This window comes from Ambystoma mexicanum, chromosome 2p, assembly GCF_040938575.1.
Source record: "Ambystoma mexicanum isolate Mex_15411 chromosome 2p, UKY_AmexF1_1, whole genome shotgun sequence".
Classification (NCBI taxonomy): Eukaryota; Metazoa; Chordata; class Amphibia; order Caudata; family Ambystomatidae; genus Ambystoma; species Ambystoma mexicanum.
This window is the reverse complement of record NC_090923.1, coordinates 719,816,981-719,838,520: the sequence shown is the minus strand read 5'-3', so window position 1 is coordinate 719,838,520 and position 21,540 is coordinate 719,816,981. Positions and strand designations below refer to the sequence as shown.

At 51.9% G+C, this 21,540-nt stretch overlaps 1 protein-coding gene across 1 annotated transcript in view; it reads left to right on the top strand.

The window, feature by feature from the left end:
* The window catches only part of TSPAN15 (tetraspanin 15), a 206,518-nt gene that overhangs the window by 46,245 nt on the left and 138,733 nt on the right, over window positions 1–21,540 (top strand). Inside the window, exon 2 of the mRNA XM_069644316.1 lies at window positions 6,787–6,972. Coding sequence (XP_069500417.1) covers window positions 6,787–6,972 — 186 coding nt within the window. The remainder of the gene's footprint in view (window positions 1–6,786; window positions 6,973–21,540) is intronic.

The following is a 21,540-nucleotide window of genomic DNA, read 5'->3' as shown; positions in this document are numbered from 1 at the left end:
GTCGGCTGGTCCCGGGGGCCTCTGAGGGCTTCTCGACGTCTCCAACTCTGCAATCGGCCCAACACCTGTGGTCCCATCAGCTCTGGCCCAGTGCCTCCCGGCTCCCAGACTATCATTATCCACACAGCTCTAGCTCTTTACCAAGGGGGGAATCGGTGCACCCCCTCGGGGCTCAACAACGTCCCACGGCTGCGCCGGCTTATGGTACCCTTCCCCAGGGCGGATCGATCTCTCTACGCCTCCGTCACAAGGTAAGGCGGCTCTGCTGCCTCCTGGGACTGGTTGGGGTCCGGGCGCCTGCAGCGGTCTGGCCCTGGTTGTCCTCCCTCATATCCTAGTGGAACGAGCTGTGCTGAGTCACCATGTCCAAAGCCAGCAAATCTGCCAAGCAGACGGACATCTCCATGCTATTAACAATGCCTGCTGGGGGGGGGGGGAGCAAGAAGGGTGAGCGCAATGAAGGTGCGACGGGGGATGGCCTCCCCAATGACCAGGCGGCCGGGGCGGCTCAGGCAGTCACAAAAGCAGACCTTCATGACCTCCTATCAGCCCTCACCAGGGAATTCCAGAAAGGTACCGAAGAAGTAAAGAGTCAAATTGCCCGGCTGGACAAGAGAGTAGGGGAAATCGAATCAAGAACCGAGGAGATTGAAACCACGCTATGTGACCAGAACTTTGAGATCGGAGAGGGGGCTGACAGGATCAGAGCCCTGGAGTGCAGGTGCAAGGCTCTTGAAGCCAGAGAAGAAGATGCTGAAAACTGCTCGAGGCGGAACAATATCAGAATCCGGGGAATTCCATCCGCAATCTCGGAGAAAGACCTCCATCATATGTTTCCGACCTCCTTCGCCACGTCATCACCCTCCCAGATAACTCTCCCCTGGCGCTGGACCGAGTGCACAGGGCTAGACCCAGGCAGAGGCCCAGCGGGGCAGCTGACGTTTTGGTCCGTGTCCATTTCTACAGGCTCAAGGAGGAGATAATGCAGGAGGCCAGGGCCATGGGACAAATCCACTTCCGGGATTCGGATATAGCCTTGTTCCAAGATTTGGCAGCATCAACCCTGGCCAAACGAAGAGCTCTTAAACCCATGGCTGCCTGGCTACGTGAACGCAAGAGTCCCTACCGCTGGAGCTTTCCTTCAGGCCTCGCCTTCACCTGGGAGGGAAAGACTTAGCAAATCCCCTCACCTCGGGAGGCTGAGGAGTTTATGAACCCGGACACGGGGAGGGAGGTCCCGGGGGGCTCGGATCGCTCACCCGAGGGGGCTGTCGGGGAGTCTCTCCGTCCCTGGTCCCGGGTATCTGGTCGTCGTAGGATGTGCGGCCCTCCCGCAAGGGGAAGAACCGCTGAGAGCCCCATCCGCCCTGATCCTAGTACCTCCTCAGAGAACAGTGGCCACCCCCCCCTCCCCTAGGGGGCCCAGAATTTGAACCCAGAGCCTCACAAATATCTGAGCCGCTGCGGAAAGAATCCCAATGCAACAATCTCGTTGGCCGGGGGGCCCGCGGCGATCTCTCTCGAACTGCAAGATTTTCACCACCACAGCATGAGACCCCATGGTCTCCGACACAGCTGGTAGCCACGGCCCAGCCGACAGCCCTGTTGGTAGAAGGCTGGTCTGGATACCTTCACTTGTTTCTTGTTTCAGGTTTTGTTCTAGTTCATTTTGTTGGTTTAACCCGGTCGGAGGGAAAAGGAGGGGCTGGAGTTGGTCAAAACACAAGCTGACTGTGTGCTCAACTCTCTGTTCGGGATCGCCATGGCAATGGCAGATTGGCCCACCGGAGTGGGTTTCAAGCTTCGCAATTCGAAACATGCAGGGTAAATCAGCCATCAAACCGACCCACCAATGTCTCTACCGAATAGGGAGCTCTCGATCCTGACCTGGAATGTCCAGGGTTTGAACTCCCCAGATCCCCCCCCCCACCCCCACCCCCCCCTGGAAAAGGAAGTCCGTGGAACACAGGCTCGCCCAATTGGCACCCGACGTTATTTGCCTGCAGGAGACTCATCTCCTCAGGACTGACGAACGCCGCATAGCCTTTCAACGCTACACAAAAAGGTTCTTCGCCTCTGCTGATCTCAAGAAAATCGGGGTTGCCATGCTGTTAGGCCGAGACTTGCCCTTAACTAACATAACCACCAAGAGTGACCCAGAGGGTCGGTATCTCCTGCTAAAAGGCCTCTTAGTAGAGCTTCCCATCACCATCGCTGCCATATACTGCCCAAATACAGCGCAGATCACATTCCTCAGAAATCTCCTGCCCATTCTTGTCACCTTCACTGAAGGTCGCTTAATCATAGGGGGCGATTTTAACTTGACTCCAGACCCAAACCTGAACAAAACGCTCCCTCCATCGAAGGAGGACTTCACCAAGGCCCTCGCCATGGCCGAATTCCTGAGGGAAACCAACACTATAGATGCGTGGAGATGGTCCAACATGGGAACAAGGGACTACACCTTCTTCTCTCATGTTCATCTGGGGCACTCAAGAATCGACCTCCTGTTACTCTCCAGCGTTCTCATTCCCTGCGTCGAATCCATCCAAATTAGGCACAGAGCCCTTTCGGATCATGCTCCAGTCATAATGAACCAGAGGGTAGCGAGCTTCCCCCGAGCCGCCTCAGCGGCAATGGAAACTCCAAGACCGGATCTTAACGGACATCGCAATCGGAACAGAAATGGCGGAAGCCCTCAAGAACTACTTCAGGGAAAACACCACCAAAGACACATCAGTGGCCACGATCTGGGACGCTATAAAGCCAGTCATCAGGGGCACGGCAAACGACTGCACAGCCCGACTCAGACGACTACGCAAGCTGCAACAAGACGCACTTGAGGCGGAAGTGACAGAAGCGGAACGCATTCTTAAGAGGCCAGAACAGGAAAGCGAGTCGCGTGCTCCAAAGGGCGAAGCGATCCCTAGAAATGCATCTAGCTGACAAAGCGGCCAGAGCACTAACATACACCAAACAGTTCTACTATGTGCACAGCAACAAAGCAAATCGGCACCTGGTCCACAAACTAAAAAAAGCTACAGTCGAGAAATTCCATCCATAGCCTCCTGGACGCGCAAGGGACTCTTCGCTACTCTATCACAGAGAAAATGGAAATCATGACAGCACATCACAGGGGTATCATGTTGGGTACCCCCACGGCCGCATCAGCACAAGTCAAATATCTTGCAGGAGGACAGCCGGCCAATCCACACCCTCCACTCGCGGCCCTAGAGGTCCCTATCTCAGCAGAAGAAGTGAGCGAGGTCATAGCAAAAATGAAAAACTCAACTTCTGGCCCAGATGGGCTTACAGCACAATTCTATAAGAAGTTTTCATACATCCTCTCGCCCCATTTGGCAGCCCTCTTCAACTCGTTCCGATCATCAAGAACGACCACCCCCTCGATGGAAGAGTCACTAACTGTGCTGCTACCGAAACCTGGAAGGGACCGGAGCCATTGCGCCTCCTACAGACCTATCACCCTCCTGAACTACGACGCTAAAATCTTCACCAAAACCCTCGCGAACAGACTGGCTCCCTTGCTTCCAGCCATCATCCATCCGGACCAGACTGGATTCATCCCTGGCCGCATCACCCATGATAATATAAGGAGAACCATAAATGTCGTATATGCCAACAGGAAGGGGCGGGCACTGATGGTACTATCCCTCGACGCGCATAAAGCCTTTGACATGCTCGATTGGGGCTACATCCAAAAATCACTCCTGCACTTCGGCTTTGGCCCAAATTTCATAAAAGGACATTAGCGAACTACCAGCATCCTTCCACCAGACTAAGGATCAATGGGGCCAGGTCCGAAAAAATTAAAATCTCAAGAGGCACCAGGCAGGGTTGCCCCCTGTCCCCCCTGGTATTCGCCCTCTCAATGGAGCCATTCGCGAACAGGGTACGTCAAAATGCAGGGATCCAAGGCCTGACAATCGAGGCCCAAACATATAAAGCTGCCCTGTACGCCGACGATGTCCTCCTTACGCTGATCAAGCCAAAGGAAACCATGAAGGCCGTATGGAGGGAACTGCTCGAATTTGGGGAAGCCTCGGGATTTACAGTTAACCTATCCAAATCAACAGCGCTGAGCATTAACCTGCCTAGTCCTCTAATGTTAGATCTGGAAAAAGAATACCACATACCCTGGGCAAAAAAAGAATCTCCCATACTTAGGGGTCCAGCTCCCATACGCCCCCAGCAGAGTATACAAGTCCAACTTTCCGGCGCTCCTTAAAGAATTCAAGAATGACCTAATACGCTGGCAAAAGCAGGAGATTTCCTGGTTCGGGAGAATCACGGCTCTGAAGATGAACCTCATTCCTAGACTACTTTACCAGTGCACAGCCTTACCAACCACAATACTGAAGCAGGCGATCCAGAAGCTGCAAAAGAACATCATGAGTTATATTTGGGGAGGAAAACGGCTGCGAATCCCAAGGAAACTCCTGCTCCGAGGACGGGCGCTGGGTGGACTGGGAGCGCCTGAGGTGGCCAGATATATCCTGGCCGCTCAGCTCTCATTCGCGGTCGCTTGGCTTCCCTCCACCCCAAAGCCTCGCTGGCTGGAGCTGGAAGAGGACTAGAGCCCAATCCCAATAAACTCTCTACCACACCTGAAGCGACCCAGCGTAGGCGAGGGCGTGGGACCCCTGACGGCAACCGAAAATACGGTGGTGAGCTGGAGGAGGACGGCGTGCCTGTGGAATCTCTGCAGCACAACGGGTTCACTCACCCCAGTCTGGAGGAATCCAGAGTTCACGCCGGGCTATAACCCCAAGAACTTCACGAGGTGGAAAAATGGAGGGCTGGAAAGGGTGCAAGACTTCTTCTATGAGGAGGGAAACCCCCTTGATTTCGAGGCCTGCAAGGCGAAATTCAACGTGCCGGAGAGCGAAAGATTCAGATATACCCAGCTCCGACATTGGCTCTCGAGTAGGGATATGAAGCACCTCGGAAGCAGAGACCTCACTGCCCTGGAACTCACACTCACAGGATCCCCACCAAAGGGCAGAATATCTACCCTCTACAGGCTCCTGGACAGAACAGACCCATCCCGCAAAGAGCCATACATGCTGAAATGGGAGAAAGACATTGGGAGGCCCATCGAACTGGAGGAGTGGGATCATATCTGGGCGAGGGCAAACGGAGGTTCGAAATGTTTCCAACAAGGAGGGGGCATTCAAGGTATGCTTCAGGTGGTACCGGACCCCAGAAACACTCAACAAATGCAATCCAACAATTCCACCGGTGTGCTGGAGAGGATGCCCAGATAAAGGCACACTCTACCATTTGTTCTGGACATGTCCCAAAGCCACCCAATTCTGGAGATCCGTGCTGGATCACATCAACAGGATCATAGGACTCGCTATCCCATGGGATCCAGGCATTGTCTTACTGGGAGCAAGCGGGGAGGGTCAATTCCCCCTTTCAGGGCACAGAGCAGAGCTATGCTCTCACCTGCTGATGGCCGCTAAGATTTCTGTGGCTAGGCTGTGGAAAAACCCAGAGGGCCCGGCAGTACAAATGTGGTGGACGAAATGCTGGAATATAATTGCAGCGGAAAAAATAACTGCCCTCCGGTTCGGGAACAGAGACAAATTCCTCCAGACGTGGGCCCCCTTCCTGGACTACACCCAGAAATACCCAGGTTTGGCCCGACAACCTCCCTCCTTACGATGGCTGGACAAAGCTGATTGAAAAGCAAGGGGGGCAGCGCACAGCAGAGGATCCGACCCGGGAAGCTCCCCTCCTGCTTGCAAGTCCAGGAACGAAACATTGAAGGCCTAGGATGCCGGTGATCCCCTCTCTCCGCCCATTACCCTGATCCCGAGGCATGTCAAATTCCCCTTGTCTGCCTTCATTCAACTAATAGCGACTATCTTGGCGCCACTCCCCTCTTGGCTCCCCCCACGAACATCTCTCGGACCTGTTGTTGACGTTTATGTTCTTTTTGTTTTACAGGCACCTCTAAGCACGATTACGCTGCTTGCAGCGCTCTCCAAGTATTTGCCACATTTTGATACAGTGCATGTATAAAATCAATAAAAAATATATTTAAAAAAAATGTGAATTTGGATGTACTTGTTAAGGAAATGTTCTACTGATGGGGAAGTCCAAACAGGACGCATAATAGCACACTTGTGCTTCCTGTCCATCGGTTACACTAGCCAGACCTAAAGCGCGCATGTTTATTTGCACTGCGCATTGATCAGTGATTGACAACCGGCAAAGTGGCTTTAGCATAGAACAGATCATGTCCAGCCTCCTTCTAGCACTACATCTTAATCCTCATCTATTCAACTGCACCAATGATGTTCCAAAACCTCCTTAAGACCTATTGACAATCTCTATTTTGAAGGGAGACGCTGATTCTTTTTGACTTTTCATAATTTTTTTTCAATCTTTTACCACATTTTTAAATTTCTCTTGCCTAAAATGTACTCTCCTTGCACATGCCTAAAATTCATAACTGAATGAGGACCTTAGTCGAACCCTAACAAAAACCCTACCTTCCCAGTAGCCTAAGCTGCCGATATTCACTGAAGATGGTTTGTATGCATAAGTAGTGTGTACCAAGTTGTCAAACCGCATGCTCAGTCCGCCGATGGGTGTGGAAAGGGTGGTAAGTTTTGCAAGGCTCTGCAGCTGCCCAATGTGAGGACTGTACTGTTGATTGTCATGTTATGGAGATAGTTTGTCTTTCCTACCTACTTGACCTAATGTGATTCTTCAGATGCGTTCTTGCTTAAGCCCTTTTCTTTGTTTCTTCTGCAGCTCATCGGGTTTGTGGTTCTTGCGGTTGGCATCTATGCCGAGGTGGAGAGGCAGAAGTACAAGACCCTACATGGTTTATTCCTGGCCCCCGCCGTAATCCTTATCCTGTTGGGAGTAGTCATGTTTGTGGTATCATTCGTTGGAGTCCTGGCGGCCCTCCGGGATAATATCTGTCTCCTACAAGTGGTAAGAACTTGTGCCTACTCCTGCTTGTGTGCTTCTTTGCTGTAATTAGTGAGTATGGTATTTTAATCAATTAACACTAGCATAGGACAAGCAAGAAGGCAAGAAGGGTGGCAGATGCTACCTTTGCAATGTGGCTATTTTTGTATAGTGTTGAGTTTTTTTTTTAACTGGTGCCTCTTCTGCAAAGCACACTGTAGGTGGTAGTGTTCCACTAACACTAGAAATTAGGTGTGGCACAAAGGAAACCAACACGTGGGGGCGTGAGGAAAACCACTTTAAATAAAGAAGAAAAAATAAATTAATCACCCAATATAATAATGCTGTATGTTGTTGGCACTCACTCCAGTGCTTTTTCATGGCTTTGGCAAATACTCCAGAGAAAGATTTGCCAACAATATCTTGGTCCACCATGCCCTATGAGGCTGCCCCGTCATCCAGATCCTCTAACATTGAGCCTTTAGTTCTGTCTCTTGCGTCACAGCCACCTTTTCAGCGTGGCCTAATTGGATGAATCATCCACTTGTCTGCGCTGCCAACAAAGGTATTTGGAAGAAAGTGGACTAAACCAGGTGCGTTTGTGATGGAAGTCCCCTCTTTGCCTCGTCTCTGAATTCGCCTCACCCTGTCTTTATCCTTTTTTGAAGTTGCATCCTTCATCTCACCGTATAGGGATGTGAATACTCTGCTGTACCCTTCTTTCTCCTCCATGCTTGTTTTTCCAGCTTTCCATTGTCTTCTGGTACCTGTCTCTTCCCACTTTCTGGCATACTTTGATAGCTCCCCCAACCCCCTCGCCTTTCTGTGCCCTCACCCTTCTCTTCTTCCTGCCTTCCTCTGCCCTCCCTCTGTTCCCAGCCTATACCTGCTCTACTCTTCTGTGTGGCTTATCTTTACCTGCGTCTCCACTCTTGGCTGTCCTCTCCCCTTGTAGGTTCCTCGTCCCCACCTCACCTTCCTTCCTTCCTTTCTGGCGGTGGACTACTTGTCTCACCAACCTGCTCCCGATTTGCTTAGTTTCTTTTGCCCACCTTTTGCCCTCCGGACTGTGCCCATGCACCCGTTAGCCTCTTTCCCTCACCACTACCTATGAGCTTTCAGCTACCTACCAATTGGGGCTGTTGCCACATCATCTCTCTGCTATCTTGCTTTGCATTAGTAACTCCCTAGTCTGCCACCCCTTTCTCAATGTAGGTTGTCATGCATATGTTCATCCTTTGCCACTTGTGTCTGGGAGATCATCTGCAGTGCTTCACCTATGACTCTAGGCCACCTCTGCCTCACTGTATCCTGCTCTCCTCTTGATCTGCCTTGCTTAGCTCTCCTGGTCCCTTTTGCTAGTTCAGGACTCATTTTATCATGTGCCTTTGTGCTCCTCTTGCAACCCTTCTGTATGTTATGGTTATACTAGCCACCATACATTGTCTGGTTCTAGCATACCAGCTTTCCACGACTTGTCCAGCTTCTGTTTTTACTTCATAATCAGTTACATATATTTCTCTGTTGCTTCACATCGCTCCTCTTCTAGAGCTTTCTTGGATTGCTCTTCTGGATTTCTGGTGCTCTTGCAACAGTCTCGCTTATAGTCTAGCCATGCTCTTGTATGCCCCTGGTACTTGCTGCTTCTTTTCCTTTCATGGCCTACTGCTGCAGTAACCTGCCGGATGTTCCCTCTTCCATTGTAAGCTTAGTCGCCACTCTTACTTTAGCCTATTACTCCTCTTCTCTGGCTGCTCTGAGTTATGTGCTTTTTTTTGGTGGCTTCTGTCCATTCCTGTGTTTCGCTATAGCCATCTCGATCTCCCATTTACTGGTATTATTAGAGTTTTGCCTTCCTTTCAGGTTGCTAACCCAGCCATGGTGGAAAAATTGAAGAATTCTACCCTTCACTATAACCTTAGGATGCCCATTCTAGAGGGAAGCTAACGGCTATCCTAATCTTTACTTGTCCCCTTCCTGCCTGGAAGATCTATATGCTTTCTAAGCTTGAGTTCTTCTGTGATAATTGGTAGAACTAGATGGTACACTCTGGGGTTTCCCTTCCAGCACCAAGCTACCACCCAATATTTAGAACTATCATGGCCCAGAGCAGTCGCACTAACCTGCTTCTCCTGTGTGATGCCTTGATAATCCCTTTATTGGCTGCACTAGACTGCTCAGCCTGCCTGCATGAACCCTCCCTTGTCCACTTCAGTCAGCATCCGAGTGTCGAGTGAAGAGGGATGGTCGAATCCTACCCCTGCTCCCCCTCCCATTAGACACATAGCCCGTAAGAAGAACCAAAGGTACCACAATCACCCATACCAAATTGGACCGATTCCTAGTGCTCCTATGATAAACAAGTATGTTGAGATGTACCCACTCGGCCAACCATGTAGCCCAGCAGCAGTGCAAACGTTGCCTAGAGTGGACTAGGAGCCTCAGGATGCAACTAAGGAGACTTCAACTGACAGTATTGACTGAAGGGCCAAGAAGCTACGCTACTGACGTCGGTGGAGACAACACGACACACCAGCGTTGGGCAGCAAGCACACGTGCCACCTGCACATTGGGGACACAAAAAACGCATCCGAATACACTAACACATGCGGAACAGTTCTATAAGTTAGAGCAAAGATACATATTGCCTTTGCTTTATTATTTTGTCATTGGCTTAACCGCAGCAACAGAAATCAAGAAGCAAGGGATCCTGAGCAAGCTTGCTGGTGCTTGCATGCAAGTGGCATTATGGAACTGCAGGAGCACCTATGGGAACTGACCGAACCAATCTATTACTAACCTAAGGAGAACTATAGAATATAGAAGCCATGCCATGCCATGGCGTAATGGGCCACAACCATCTCAAGAGGCGCGAAGCTGAATTCAGATGCAACAAAAGAGCAACCGTGTGGGGACAAGGCTGGCTGCCAAGGCCACCACAATGAGTGACGTTCCATTCCCTGAACTACAGTAACCCTGGCTGCAATAAATGCAAATAATTCTTCAGTATTCAGAATTGAGAGCTGCAGAGCTCAAAAACACTGTTTCAGAACACGTGATTCGGCCAAGTCGGATGATGAATCGAAACTGCCACTAGGAAAGGAGAATGGGACCAGTGTTGCACAATGTGAATGGGCACTCTTACACATGTTACAATGCAGACACACAGTTCTTCTTACCGTGAAAATGTACTCCGTTGAGCTATTTCGGTTCCCAGGCCTGGGGATGTCCGCTCTAGCCAATCACTGTTCAGGACCCTAGGGGTGGGTAGCAACGGGCGAGAACCAAGGGTAAGACCCTCCCACTGAAACATTGTTTAGTAACAGCACTTTTGGGATGGGCCAGGCCTGACATAGTAACACGTATAGGGTCCACTATAGGAGGACTATTACTCGGCACCCAATCCAGTGGTGTTGGGTTTGCTGGAGAAGGGCCCAGGTTGTGACGTCGCTATGGCGCAATGTGCCCACAAAACTGGCCTGCAAGCCAGAGCTCACTGATGTCCACGGATTTCTTCTGTCCTAAACTGATTGGCTGTAATAAACTGCAGTTTGAACTTGCTGTCGGCCTGGGCCTTCATTCCTTATTTGGGGGAAGGTGTTGGGCTTTCCATGAGTTGTAAGTCTGCGAACTTCTAGTATCCTACCTGGGAGTTTGTTTCAACACAAGCTTCTCTACCCGCACTGTTTGGGTTCCTTTAAACCCTCCAGCAGGAAGCTTCTGCCCACCACCGCACAGTTCTTGATCTGTAGCTACATTTTTGTGTTGGCCACCCTCAACTTCAGGACTTTGAGAAAACATCCCTCAAACCTTCATGACCTACCTAAGCTGCTTCATTGACATCCGGTGTTTCTGAAACCTGGTTTTCCAGCATGTTTGCTGCCTCCGCTGACCCCTTACTCTTTGACTATTTTAAGATCGTGGTTGAGAGCATGCTCAGCTGGTTTTGAAGCAGTGTTGCCCTAATTTATCTTGCTGTCATCACTACTACATTGACCTCCACTGCAACCTGTTCCTCCTCTGAGATGCTGGCCTGCAAGTACTATCACGCGGATACCTGTATGATCATGGTTACCAACTACTGCCCTTATTGCCTAAAAATAGCTGGATTTCCATGCTGCATTGAAGCTGTCTCCAACCTCATTGTTGTGATGGGTCACTTCAGTATCTGATTGGACACCCTAGCTGACAAATCCACAGCACTCTTGCTTGACTTCTGCGTTGCGGTGGCACTGTAGGCCTGGCTGTCTTAATCTACCAACACTGGGGGTTGTACAGTCCATGTTTTTTCTCTCTTAACAACTCCACCATTGCTGTGACTGACTGGCCACTCCATGTCAGTGCGTAAGGCCACACCATGCAAGTGTCTACCCCTACTCTGCCAGCTGAGTCAGAATACCTCAATCATAGACTAATGGTACGTGTTTCCATGTCTGCATCCTCCTCTATCTTCATCCCTTCCAGTCAAGAGATGCTCTCCTTGTCTTCTACCCCAGATCCCTGACTAGTCTGCCTCCACGGTACCCCGTCTAACACCATGAATAGCGTGGCTCTAGTCAGAAAAAAAGAAAAACCGCCTTAGAAATGTAGTAGCTGTAGATCAGAGTAAAACCTGTCCAGCATGAAAAAGTGTTATCCATGGGTTTAGATTCACAAGCTATCTTGCCTTTGCCAAAGGAAGGGCTGCCTTGCCTGTGTAAAACACAAGAAAAGGACCTCCCTCTATAGTCGCACTGAATCAATGACTATAAATATTCAGACGTCTACAGAATGTACAAGGAGACTGCTGCATTTTGTGGTACACCAAGGCCTTCCAATTCTTGGCAGATAGTTTTGTCTAACTTCATCAATCGCCTTGAACACCACCCAGGCTAAAGTCATGACCATACGCCCCTGCTGCTGATATTAACTGGGCCCTCTTGCTTCTACTCCTCTAATCTGGTCTCACCAGCAGACCTAATGAACTCTGCCAAATTGAAGTAGTCGACTGAACAGGTTTGTCCCTGCCCTGCTAGAACCATCAAAGGTATCTTTATCACCTTTGTTCCTTCTCTGGTTCCCCTGTGCCACAGCTCCTTCAACACTGGTATCTTACCTCAAGAATGAAAGTTCTGCATTCTGCCCCTTTTCAAGAAGCTTTCTGGCAAAGCAATTCGGGCAAACTACTGCCCCATTGCCATAACACCATTTATTGCCATTACATCATTTCTTGGCAAGACCACAGAGAAAAGAGGCTGCGTCACATATCTTAGCCTCCATCACTGAGGAAAGAGCATTTACATGACCACAAATCTGGGTTCAGGCCTTTAGGACGAACTGAGTCTGCCCTGACCTCTATGCAAGAGGAACTCCTTACTGACTGGCCATCGTTGACCTATATCTGGGCCTTGCTTCATGTGCTGTAGGTCATCTAGGACACAGCAGCTAGGTACATCCTAGCCATCAGATTCAGTGACCACATGAACCCCACCTTTAAAGCACTACACTTGATCCCTGCTGTTGGCTCCCTGTTATCTTTTAAAGTCCCTTTGAACCATTCATCAGGGCTAAGGTTGCAGAGGAAGGGTTACTGCTAGCATATGTTGTCCAAATAATGGCCATTATGGATCTTATGTTCACCCTTCCCAAGAGCCCTCATGGTCTGGCGCCCCAAGGGGAAATTATTTGGGGCGTTGGGATCCTTTGGGCTTCTGGGGCCTATCTCTGGAATTGTTTAGGGAATAAAGTCCAAACTTCTGGGAATGACGAAAGACCATTTCCTTGGAAGAAAGTTGTCGCATAGGTCTGGACAAACTGCTCCCTGGGATTCTTAGTGATGTGGTCTACTCCCTGCTCGTCCTTGCACTGCCTTCGTGGGCGCTACTCCCCGGCACCCTGCTCGTCCTTGCACTGCCTTCGTGGGCGCTACTCCCCGGCACCCTGCTCGTCCTTGCACTGTCTTCGTGGGCGCTACTCCCCGGCACCCTGCTCGTCCTTGCACTGCCTTCGTGGGCGCTACTCCCCGGCACCCTGCTCGTCCTTGCACTGCCTTCGTGGGCGCTACTCCCCGGCACCCTGCTCGTCCTTGCACTGCCTTCGTGGGCGCTACTCCCCGGCACCCTGCTCGTCCTTGCACTGCCTTCGTGGGCGCTACTCCCCGGCACCCTGCTCGTCCTTGCACTGCCTTCGTGGGCGCTACTCCCCGGCACCCTGCTCGTCCTTGCACTGCCTTCGTGGGCGCTACTCCCCGGCACCCTGCTCGTCCTTGCACTGCCTTCGTGGGCGCTACTCCCCGGCACCCTGCTCGTCCTTGCACTGCCTTCGTGGGCGCTACTCCCCGGCACCCTGCTCGTCCTTGCACTGCCTTCGTGGGGCTACTCCCCGGCACCCTGCTCGTCCTTGCACTGCCTTCGTGGGCGCTACTCCCCGGCACCCTGCTCGTCCTTGCACTGCCTTCGTGGGCGCTACTCCCCGGCACCCTGCTCGTCCTTGCACTGCCTTCGTGGGCGCTACTCCCCGGCACCCTGCTCGTCCTTGCACTGCCTTCGTGGGCGCTACTCCCCGGCACCCTGCTCGTCCTTGCACTGCCTTCGTGGGCGCTACTCCCCGGCACCCTGCTCGTCCTTGCACTGCCTTCGTGGGCGCTACTCCCCGGCACCCTGCTCGTCCTTGCACTGCCTTCGTGGGCGCTACTCCCCGGCACCCTGCTGGTCCTTGCACTGCCTTCGTGGGCTCTACTCCCCGGCACCCTGCTCGTCCATGCACTGCCTTTGTGGGCTCCACTCTTCGGGCACCCTGCTTGTCCTTGCAATGCCTTTGCTGGTTCTACTCCCTAGAATCCAGCTTGTCCCTGGCTCTTTTTTTTTTTTTTAGGCTTGCTTTTAATTTACATGGTGGTGGGTTTTGCTCTTCTCTACAGCCCTTGCACAGATACTCTCCCTGGACACCTGTGTTTGATATATTTTTGCTCTTCCTGTCTTATACTGCTATCTTCAGCTTCTCCCTAGATGCCTCTGCTTTCACTGGTTTCATGCTATATCTGGTACCTGTGTGTGTGCGCCTTAGCACTTTTTCAGTCTGCAATTGCAGGTTCCTGCCTGTATCCTGCACAATCACGCCACCCTCATTGGATCCGATTGTGACGAAGCTGTTAAGACCACCCCTTCTGCTCCACTTGTGGCACCACGAAGTGACGGCCTTTCAGAGGACACCGTTTTATTTTTTTAATACACTACAAACCTATGCTCCAAGGTAAGCATAACCAATCCGATGCCTATGGCGTTGGGGTGATCTGGCTTTCGCAGGGGGAAAGGCCCTGCCCCTTTTGGGCCTGATTTACGAAGTGTTTTTCAGTGAATCAGTTTTGATCGCATAGGCTCTCAGGGTTAACACTGGGAACCTCAGAAGACTGAGCGAATCCAAGAAACCCCTTCCCAGAGTTTCCAGTGCTCTGACTGTTCAGGGACTTGCATTGCATGATTTCATGGGCATTTGGAATGTCAGAATACAGGAGGCTTGACCCCACGTTCCGTTTGGATACGCACATGCTGATTTTCCACACAAGCAGAACTTTTGACATATTTGGTCGCCTTTGCCTTTCATTCAACAGAGGCCAGTGTTCGAAGTCTGACAAGTAGTAGTGGAACTATGTTCCCTGCTGGCCTGACACCGCTCCTCACAAACCCTACCCCAACACATTACACCCCCCCGACCCCCATGCGCCTTCTGTTTAAGGCAACGTTCACTGCACTGAAATGCAAGTTTCAACTTCTTCCTATACTTTGATTTTATAACGAAACCATTCCGGAACGGTTTCCTTTTTTAAATAAAAGTACAAAGCACAGTGAAACATATTAGACAATAGTAGAGAAGCACCGCCTGCAACCGCTCCCACCCACTTAAACCAGTGCAAAGAGCAGAGCAAGTAGATGGGGCAGATCGTGTGGGGTGTGGGGGGTGGGGCGGTCGAGGCGGGGATCAACTTTAAAGAAAAAGTAAGGGTACCCATCCTAGTTCTAAATGAGCTTGCAAAACGGAGCTGGGATGCGACACTTCTTGCAAAGTTTTGACACCGAACTGACCGGGTATGATTACCTGAAACTCCTGCAAACTGATGCATGCCTTGCACTATTGCAGGGCATTATATCCCCAATATGAATTTTAAAACCTATGCCAATGGAACTTGGTGGGTAAACACCTTGTGAGGCTTGTCTGAGGACATTGTTGAACTGTCACCCAAGAATGTTTCATGAAGTCAAAAAAAAATGCTGAAGCTCCCAACCAGCGCAACTCGGGGTTTCAAATAAAACTACAGCCATCAGACTTGGAGCCGAGGAGGGGGACTGCAGGGAAGCCAGGAGGCGGAGCAAGTGTTTCTTGATTTTTTTTTTTATTTTTTATGAACATTTCTCTCCTTTTGATGCAAAAGTAACCAGAATTTGAAGTACTTGATTCTGGAGAGAACACTAATCGTAATAAAGCTTCCTCCATTTTGTTTTCCTGTCGCCATTTCCGGGTTTTGCGAAATGACCTCGCCTAGGAGAGGAACCCTCGGCAGTGGCCGCGCTCTGATCTTATTGCAAGGTTGCATAAAGGATAGTCCTCGGCATGGCTGTCCAATACATGAAGGTAGATTGGGGTTGGTGTAAGTGGGAATGGGCAGTGGTCTTACCAAAGTGAAGGGTGCGTCTTTCTTGGTAAAATGCGAGTTGGGTAACCCCTGCATTTGTCCATTTGTCCTTCTTGCCAATTAGCCCTTTTGCGCACCTTCTTTTCGGTGCGCCTTATTTTATTTCTTCCCCAGTAATGAATTGGCATGAAACAGTATTTTCAAATGGCAAACTTGGCCGCAGTTTTATTTCCATAACGGAATAATTGCACACATTTTGCGAACTTCAGTCTGTAAGCGTGGCGCCCTATACCTTTGTATAGTTTCCATAGTAGGCCCCCAACTCTCCCAACCCTTTGTACCGGAGCCTATCCTGCCCATGCAGGTGTCCGTGTGTGGGGAGAACGCCGTTTCTTTTTTGGGGGAAGCTGAGCCTTAGTTGTTACCACCAGATGCCCCCACCGTTAGGCCCCCAAGAGGCGCTGGTCCGGAAGAGCGAAGACCCATTCCGGTTTCCTTCTGGCTCATCTGGAGTCTATCATTTGTACTTGGTCGCCCAAACACCGCCACGCCACTAGGTGGGTTACCGCCCACGTGGCTCCCCTTCTTCCTGTCTCCTTTTCACAACTCCAGCAATTTGGTACATATGTTCCAGAAAAAGAGCTCCATTTCCATTGCAGATAGGTGCCCCCCATCCTTCAGAAAGTATTCGGGGGGTTTTCCTGTTGATATGATATGGCATTTGTAACGCGCCTATACACAAGGGTTTCAAGGCGCGACGAGGAAGGGAGGGGGGGACAAAGGGAGACAGACAACAATCCTACTAGGCCAGGTGTCATTCAGATCGCGCAAGTGCAAGGTTAAGGGGACGGGAAAAGTGCAAGGGGGGAAAGGGAGAGGGGAAAGTGCAGTACACGGTTAGTAACGAACAAGATAAATAATAAGGGCCAGCTGGTGGCAAGTGCAAGATAAGTGCAGACAAGTGCTGGGAAGAGGGATTGTAGGGATACAGACAGTCCCGCAGTGCAGCGGTTGCCGGGAAGGCAGTGCAGGGGAGAGTGGCTGGGCCAAGGACCGAGATAGGTGAGTGGCCCAGTTGCCGATTTAGTAGAATTTCAGTGATTTAGCAGGGGAGAGAGGGAGAGAAAGCAGAAGCAAAGAGGAGGGTTTTGAGGCGCTTCCGGAACCGGAGATGGTTCTCCTCTAGTTTTAGGGAGGCAGGAAGGCTTTTCCAGAGGGAGGCCCCTGCAGCAGAGAGATCTCCCACCAACTCGTTGCTTAGAGAAGCGGCTGAACCTGAGGGAGCTGGAGGCGGATGAGCGAAGTGCACGAGAAGGATGATATTTAGGAAGGGAGAGTTGAAGGTATTTTGGCCCCAGGCCCCAGAAAGCCTTGTGGGCAATGTAGAGGGTTTTGAACTTAATCCTCGCAGCCACAGGGAGCCAGTGTAGCGATTTCAGTCCTGGAGAGATACGGTCCGGGGGCTTGAGGCCAAGGACAAGTCTCGCAGTCCTGTTCTGGATGAGTTGCAGAGGGCGGAGAGTAGAGGCAGGCAGATTTAGGTAGAGGCTGTTACAGTAGTCCAGCTTCGAGAGAACCAGGGCTCTGGAGACAGTGAGCTTCTGGGGGAAGGAGAGGAAAGGAAGGATACCTCTAAGGAGGTGCAGCAGGTAGTGTGACTTCTTAGAAACGTCAGAAATGTGAGGCGAGAAGGAGAGGGTGGAGTCGAAGATGACCCTGAGGTTTTTAGCCTTGCAGGAAGAGGGCCAAGAGGCCGGCCAGAGAGCTGCAGGGAAGGAGGGAGGGAGTGGGTGTGCCGATGAGTAGAATCTCGGTCTTACTGGCATTAAGGCAGCGGTCGTTGGCAGCACACCATTCCTGGATAGCAGAAAGACAGTCGGAGATGAGGGAAGGAGAAGAGGAGGCCGAGGGTAGCCTGAAAATGAGCTGGGTGTCATCAGCATAGCACTGAAAGTAGGGGCAGAGAGCAGCGATGCGGTGGGCGAGAAGTGCCAGGTACTGGTTGAACAGCCAGGGAGAGAGGTTAGAACCCTGGGGGACACCAGAGGTAGAGAAAAAGATGTCAGACAGGAAAGACCCCAGTTTGAGAGGAAAGAGGTCAGCCAAGCCAGAACCTGGCCAGTGATACCCAGGTTATCACGGAGACGGGTGAGCAGGATTGTATGGTTGACAGTATCAAAGGCAGAAGAGAGATCAAGCAAAATGAGAACACAAGGAATGTTAGAGTCAAGGTTCGAGAGCAGGTCCTCACGGATGTTCAGGAGAGCAGTTTCCGTGCTTCTGGCAGCTCTGAAGCCAGACTGGTGGTCATGAAGGCTACCAACAGATTCAGCATGGAGATTAAGCTCGGAGATGGCAAGTTTCTCCAGGAGCTTGCCCAGGAAAGGAGTGATAGAGATAGGGCGATAGTTAGCTGGGCAGGACGGGTCGGAGGAGGGTTTCTTAAGAAGGGGGTGCACAAGGGAGTGCTTGAGAGGGGATGGGAAGACTCCAGAGGCGAAGGAATGATTGCAGAAGTCAGCAAGGGCAGGAGCCAAGGAGTCGATGTGGTCCTTAATAGTTTTGGAGGAGCAGGGGTGGACCTGTGTTGACGAGACTTTCATAGATCGGACTTGTCTCGAAACCTCAACAGAAAAAAGGGGAAAGGCAGAGGAGAGAGGTGGGGTGGCTGCAGAAGGGCCAGAGGACAGGCAGGGAATAGAGGGGGGGGGGGAGGTGATGGGAGGAGAGTTAGGACAGGATGTCCTGAGTTTTTTTAAATGAAGTGAGAGGCCAGTGCCGTACAGAGGGCCTGGCAGGGGACAGGAGAGGTAGAGACTGCAGCAGGGTTGGCCAGCTCCATGCAGATTTTAAAGAGTTCGGCCAAATTGTTAGATGCCGCAGTAATGCGGGCTTGGATAAGGGCTCTCTTTTTGGTGAGAAGGAGAGCTGGTAATGCCTTTGGAGCAGGCGACCGGCCAGTTTGTCAGAGGATGAACATGAAGCACGGCATTTCCTCTCTGCCACCCTGCACTTGCGTTTGAGGGTGACGAGATCCGAGTCAAACCAGGAGTTACATTTGGCTTGGGGCTTCAGGCGGATTCTCATGACGGGGGCAAGGATATCAAGAGTATCAGATATAGCAGAGTAAAGAGTGGAGACGGCTATGTCAGGGTGGGTGTCAGCCGAAGGGGGACGAGGGGGCGAGAAGGTGGCAGCGAAAGCCTCAACTGACACACGCTTCATTTGTCGGATGACTGAGAAGGAGGATGGCGGTGATGAGGGTGGCTTTGCCTGTGGGGTATGGAGGGTGAGGTGGGAAGAGAGGAGAAGGTGATCACTCCAGGAGAGAGGAGTGCAGAGAGGGGAAGGTCAGAAGAGATCAGGGCATCAAGAGTGTGCCCAGCAGAATGGGTCGGCCCAGACGAGAGAGTAGAGAGTGAGGGAGTCGCAGAGGTCGCAAAAGAGTCCAGAGGGGGGCCAGGAGGCATCCAGGTGGATGTTGAAGTCTCCAAGGAAGAGGAGTTGAGTGGTTGAGGACAGGAGTGAGGAGGAGAGGTCCGCCCACTCGGAGAGGAAGGAGGAAATTTGACCAGGTGGCCGATAGATAGTAGCCACGGTAAGGGAATGGCTAGGAGAGAGAGTCGGCAGACAAGACATTCAAAAGAGGAGTAGGTCTGCGTGGGAATAGCAGTGGCAGGAATCCACTCGGGGAAGATAAGGGCCACACCCCCCCAGCACGGTTGGGCCTGGGCACGGAGAGGATCTTGTAGCCGTCAGGTAGGAGTGTGTCAAAGCTGGTGACAGAGCTGGCCGTGAACCATGTCTCAGTGAGACCCAGTACGTCAAGGTCCAGTTCCTCAAGAAGGTGGCAGATATCAGAGGAATGTTTGACGGTAGAGCGAGAGTTAAGAGTGGCAATGTGGAGAAGGTTGCCATCTTTGAAGGACTTCCGGGGAGGGGTACAGATCAGAGGTACGCCCTGCGGAGGAGAAGGAGCAGAGGAGGGGGCAGGGAGGGAGGGTAGAGGCAAGGTAGCCGAGGACAGAGGGGCATGGGGGGGCAGCAGGAGAGGAAAGGAAGTTGATGAGGTGCGGGAAGCGTCTATCAAAGAGGTGAAGGTTGGCCTGAGGGCCTTGGACCAAGACGGTTCCATTAGCATAGACATAAATGATGGCCATAGAGGAGTGGAAGGAGGCCAAGAGGACATCCCAACGGGTGCCACCATTAATGGGAGAAGAGGAGATAGGAGAGAGCACAGAGACCATATGAAGGGTCCATAGGTCAGGTGAAGGCACGAAAGAGGATGTCAGTGAGAGTTTCCTTAGAGGAGGCACTGGTGTAGGTGTCAGCGATAAGGAGGCCTGGGTTGGAGACCAGGATGTCCTTTTTAAACTTTTTCCTACCAGATTTAGTGAGGAGAGCAGGATAGTCAAGGGAGAAGCAGTTAGAAAAGATAGGTGAGATAGAGCGCACCATGGGATAGGAGGGAGAGGGGGGGTGGGACAAGCACGAGCTGATAGGAAGTGAGCAGCAAGCCCTAGTTTACCACAAATTCTGAACACAGTAATGCAATATCAGGTACCCAGTGGAGAGGCCACCTAAGTTTGAAAATCCTGCGAGGGGAGAAAAAACCCTAGTTTACCACAGTTTGCAAGGCATAGTGAAGTCAGGGTGACAGGTCTAAGTGCGGTGGGCCGAGGGAGCAGGTAGAGCCAACAGGTGGACCGGCACCAGGCGTCCCCTGCGGACACCTGCAGACACACAGGGAGCCACAACCGTCGGAGCCGCCCTTTGCCTAAGGGGCCCTTAGCCGTGGGGGCTGCTGGGCAGTGGGGCTGCCCAGGAGGGGGGTGGTTATAGGCGGAGGAAGGGGAGGGGGAGGGTAGGCGGGCGGGCAGGGAGGCGGGAAGGGAGAGGAGGACCAGGAAGTGGGAGGGGGGGAGCAGGCAGCGCCAACAACGCGCACAGAGCGCGAAAGCACAAATTAACAATTAAGGTGCAAGAAAGAACTCACGGAGGCCTGCAGGGCCAGACAGGGCTTCGCTTGGCCTGCACTTCCCTCAGGACCACCGGCGACTGCTCACCCACGCTCCGCTGAAATCAGGCCATGTCTGATTTGGTGGAAGCCTCTGCCCCTGCAGAATTTGGCCATGGCCCCATTCAATTTTCTTCTCGATTTTTCGACTGCGGAATGTTTCTCGGGCCCCCCTCCACTTGGCCCTGGGAATTACTTCTGACCACACAATCTGTTTCGCCCAACTGTGCCGAGATCTCCTGTAAAGAGAGCGTAATGTCCATCAACAAAACCCCCCTCCCCAGGCTGGTCAAGTCGTTCCCGCCCAAGTGGATTACCAGCACCTTGGGCTTCTGCTCCCTACCCAGCAATTTTCCCTACCCAGCAATTTTCGCAGCAGCCCCTGTAGCTGTGCCCATTTCATCCCCGGCACCCCGTGCCACTCAATCCGGAACTCGCCGGCTGTCAGTTCTTCCTGCTGCTGAGTCCAGCTCGCCTTGGCCCTTGAAACAAACGAGTGGCCCACTACCCACACAGTGCGCTTCCTCTTTCTTTGTAACACTGGGAAACGAGAAGTGGAGCCAACGGCATGATTAAATCACATCTTTTCTGACCTGGTATATCTTTTGTAACACCCCGAAGACCATCTTCCCAACCTCATGATGTCCTCCGCCCCCGGCTGCCGTGCAGGTGGCTGCCCCTATTCGAAATGAATGCGTCCCAAACCGGCCCTCCGTTAACCCAATCTTTGTCAGGCCTTGGTCCATCACTTTCTTAAACTGGAAGCTGCTTAATGCGGACCCGTCTCTGCAAGAGCCACGGTGCCCCTGCCTCCGATGGCTGCCGCTGCTGGAGGAAGTTGGCCACCGCTGCCACCGGGCATACTCTGCTTGTTTGGATGGCCTGCAGCGTAATGCCGTCCCTTTCCCTTTCTGATCAGTCTTTGACCTTCTCACATAGATGACCACCTGGGAGCCACCCACTTGTA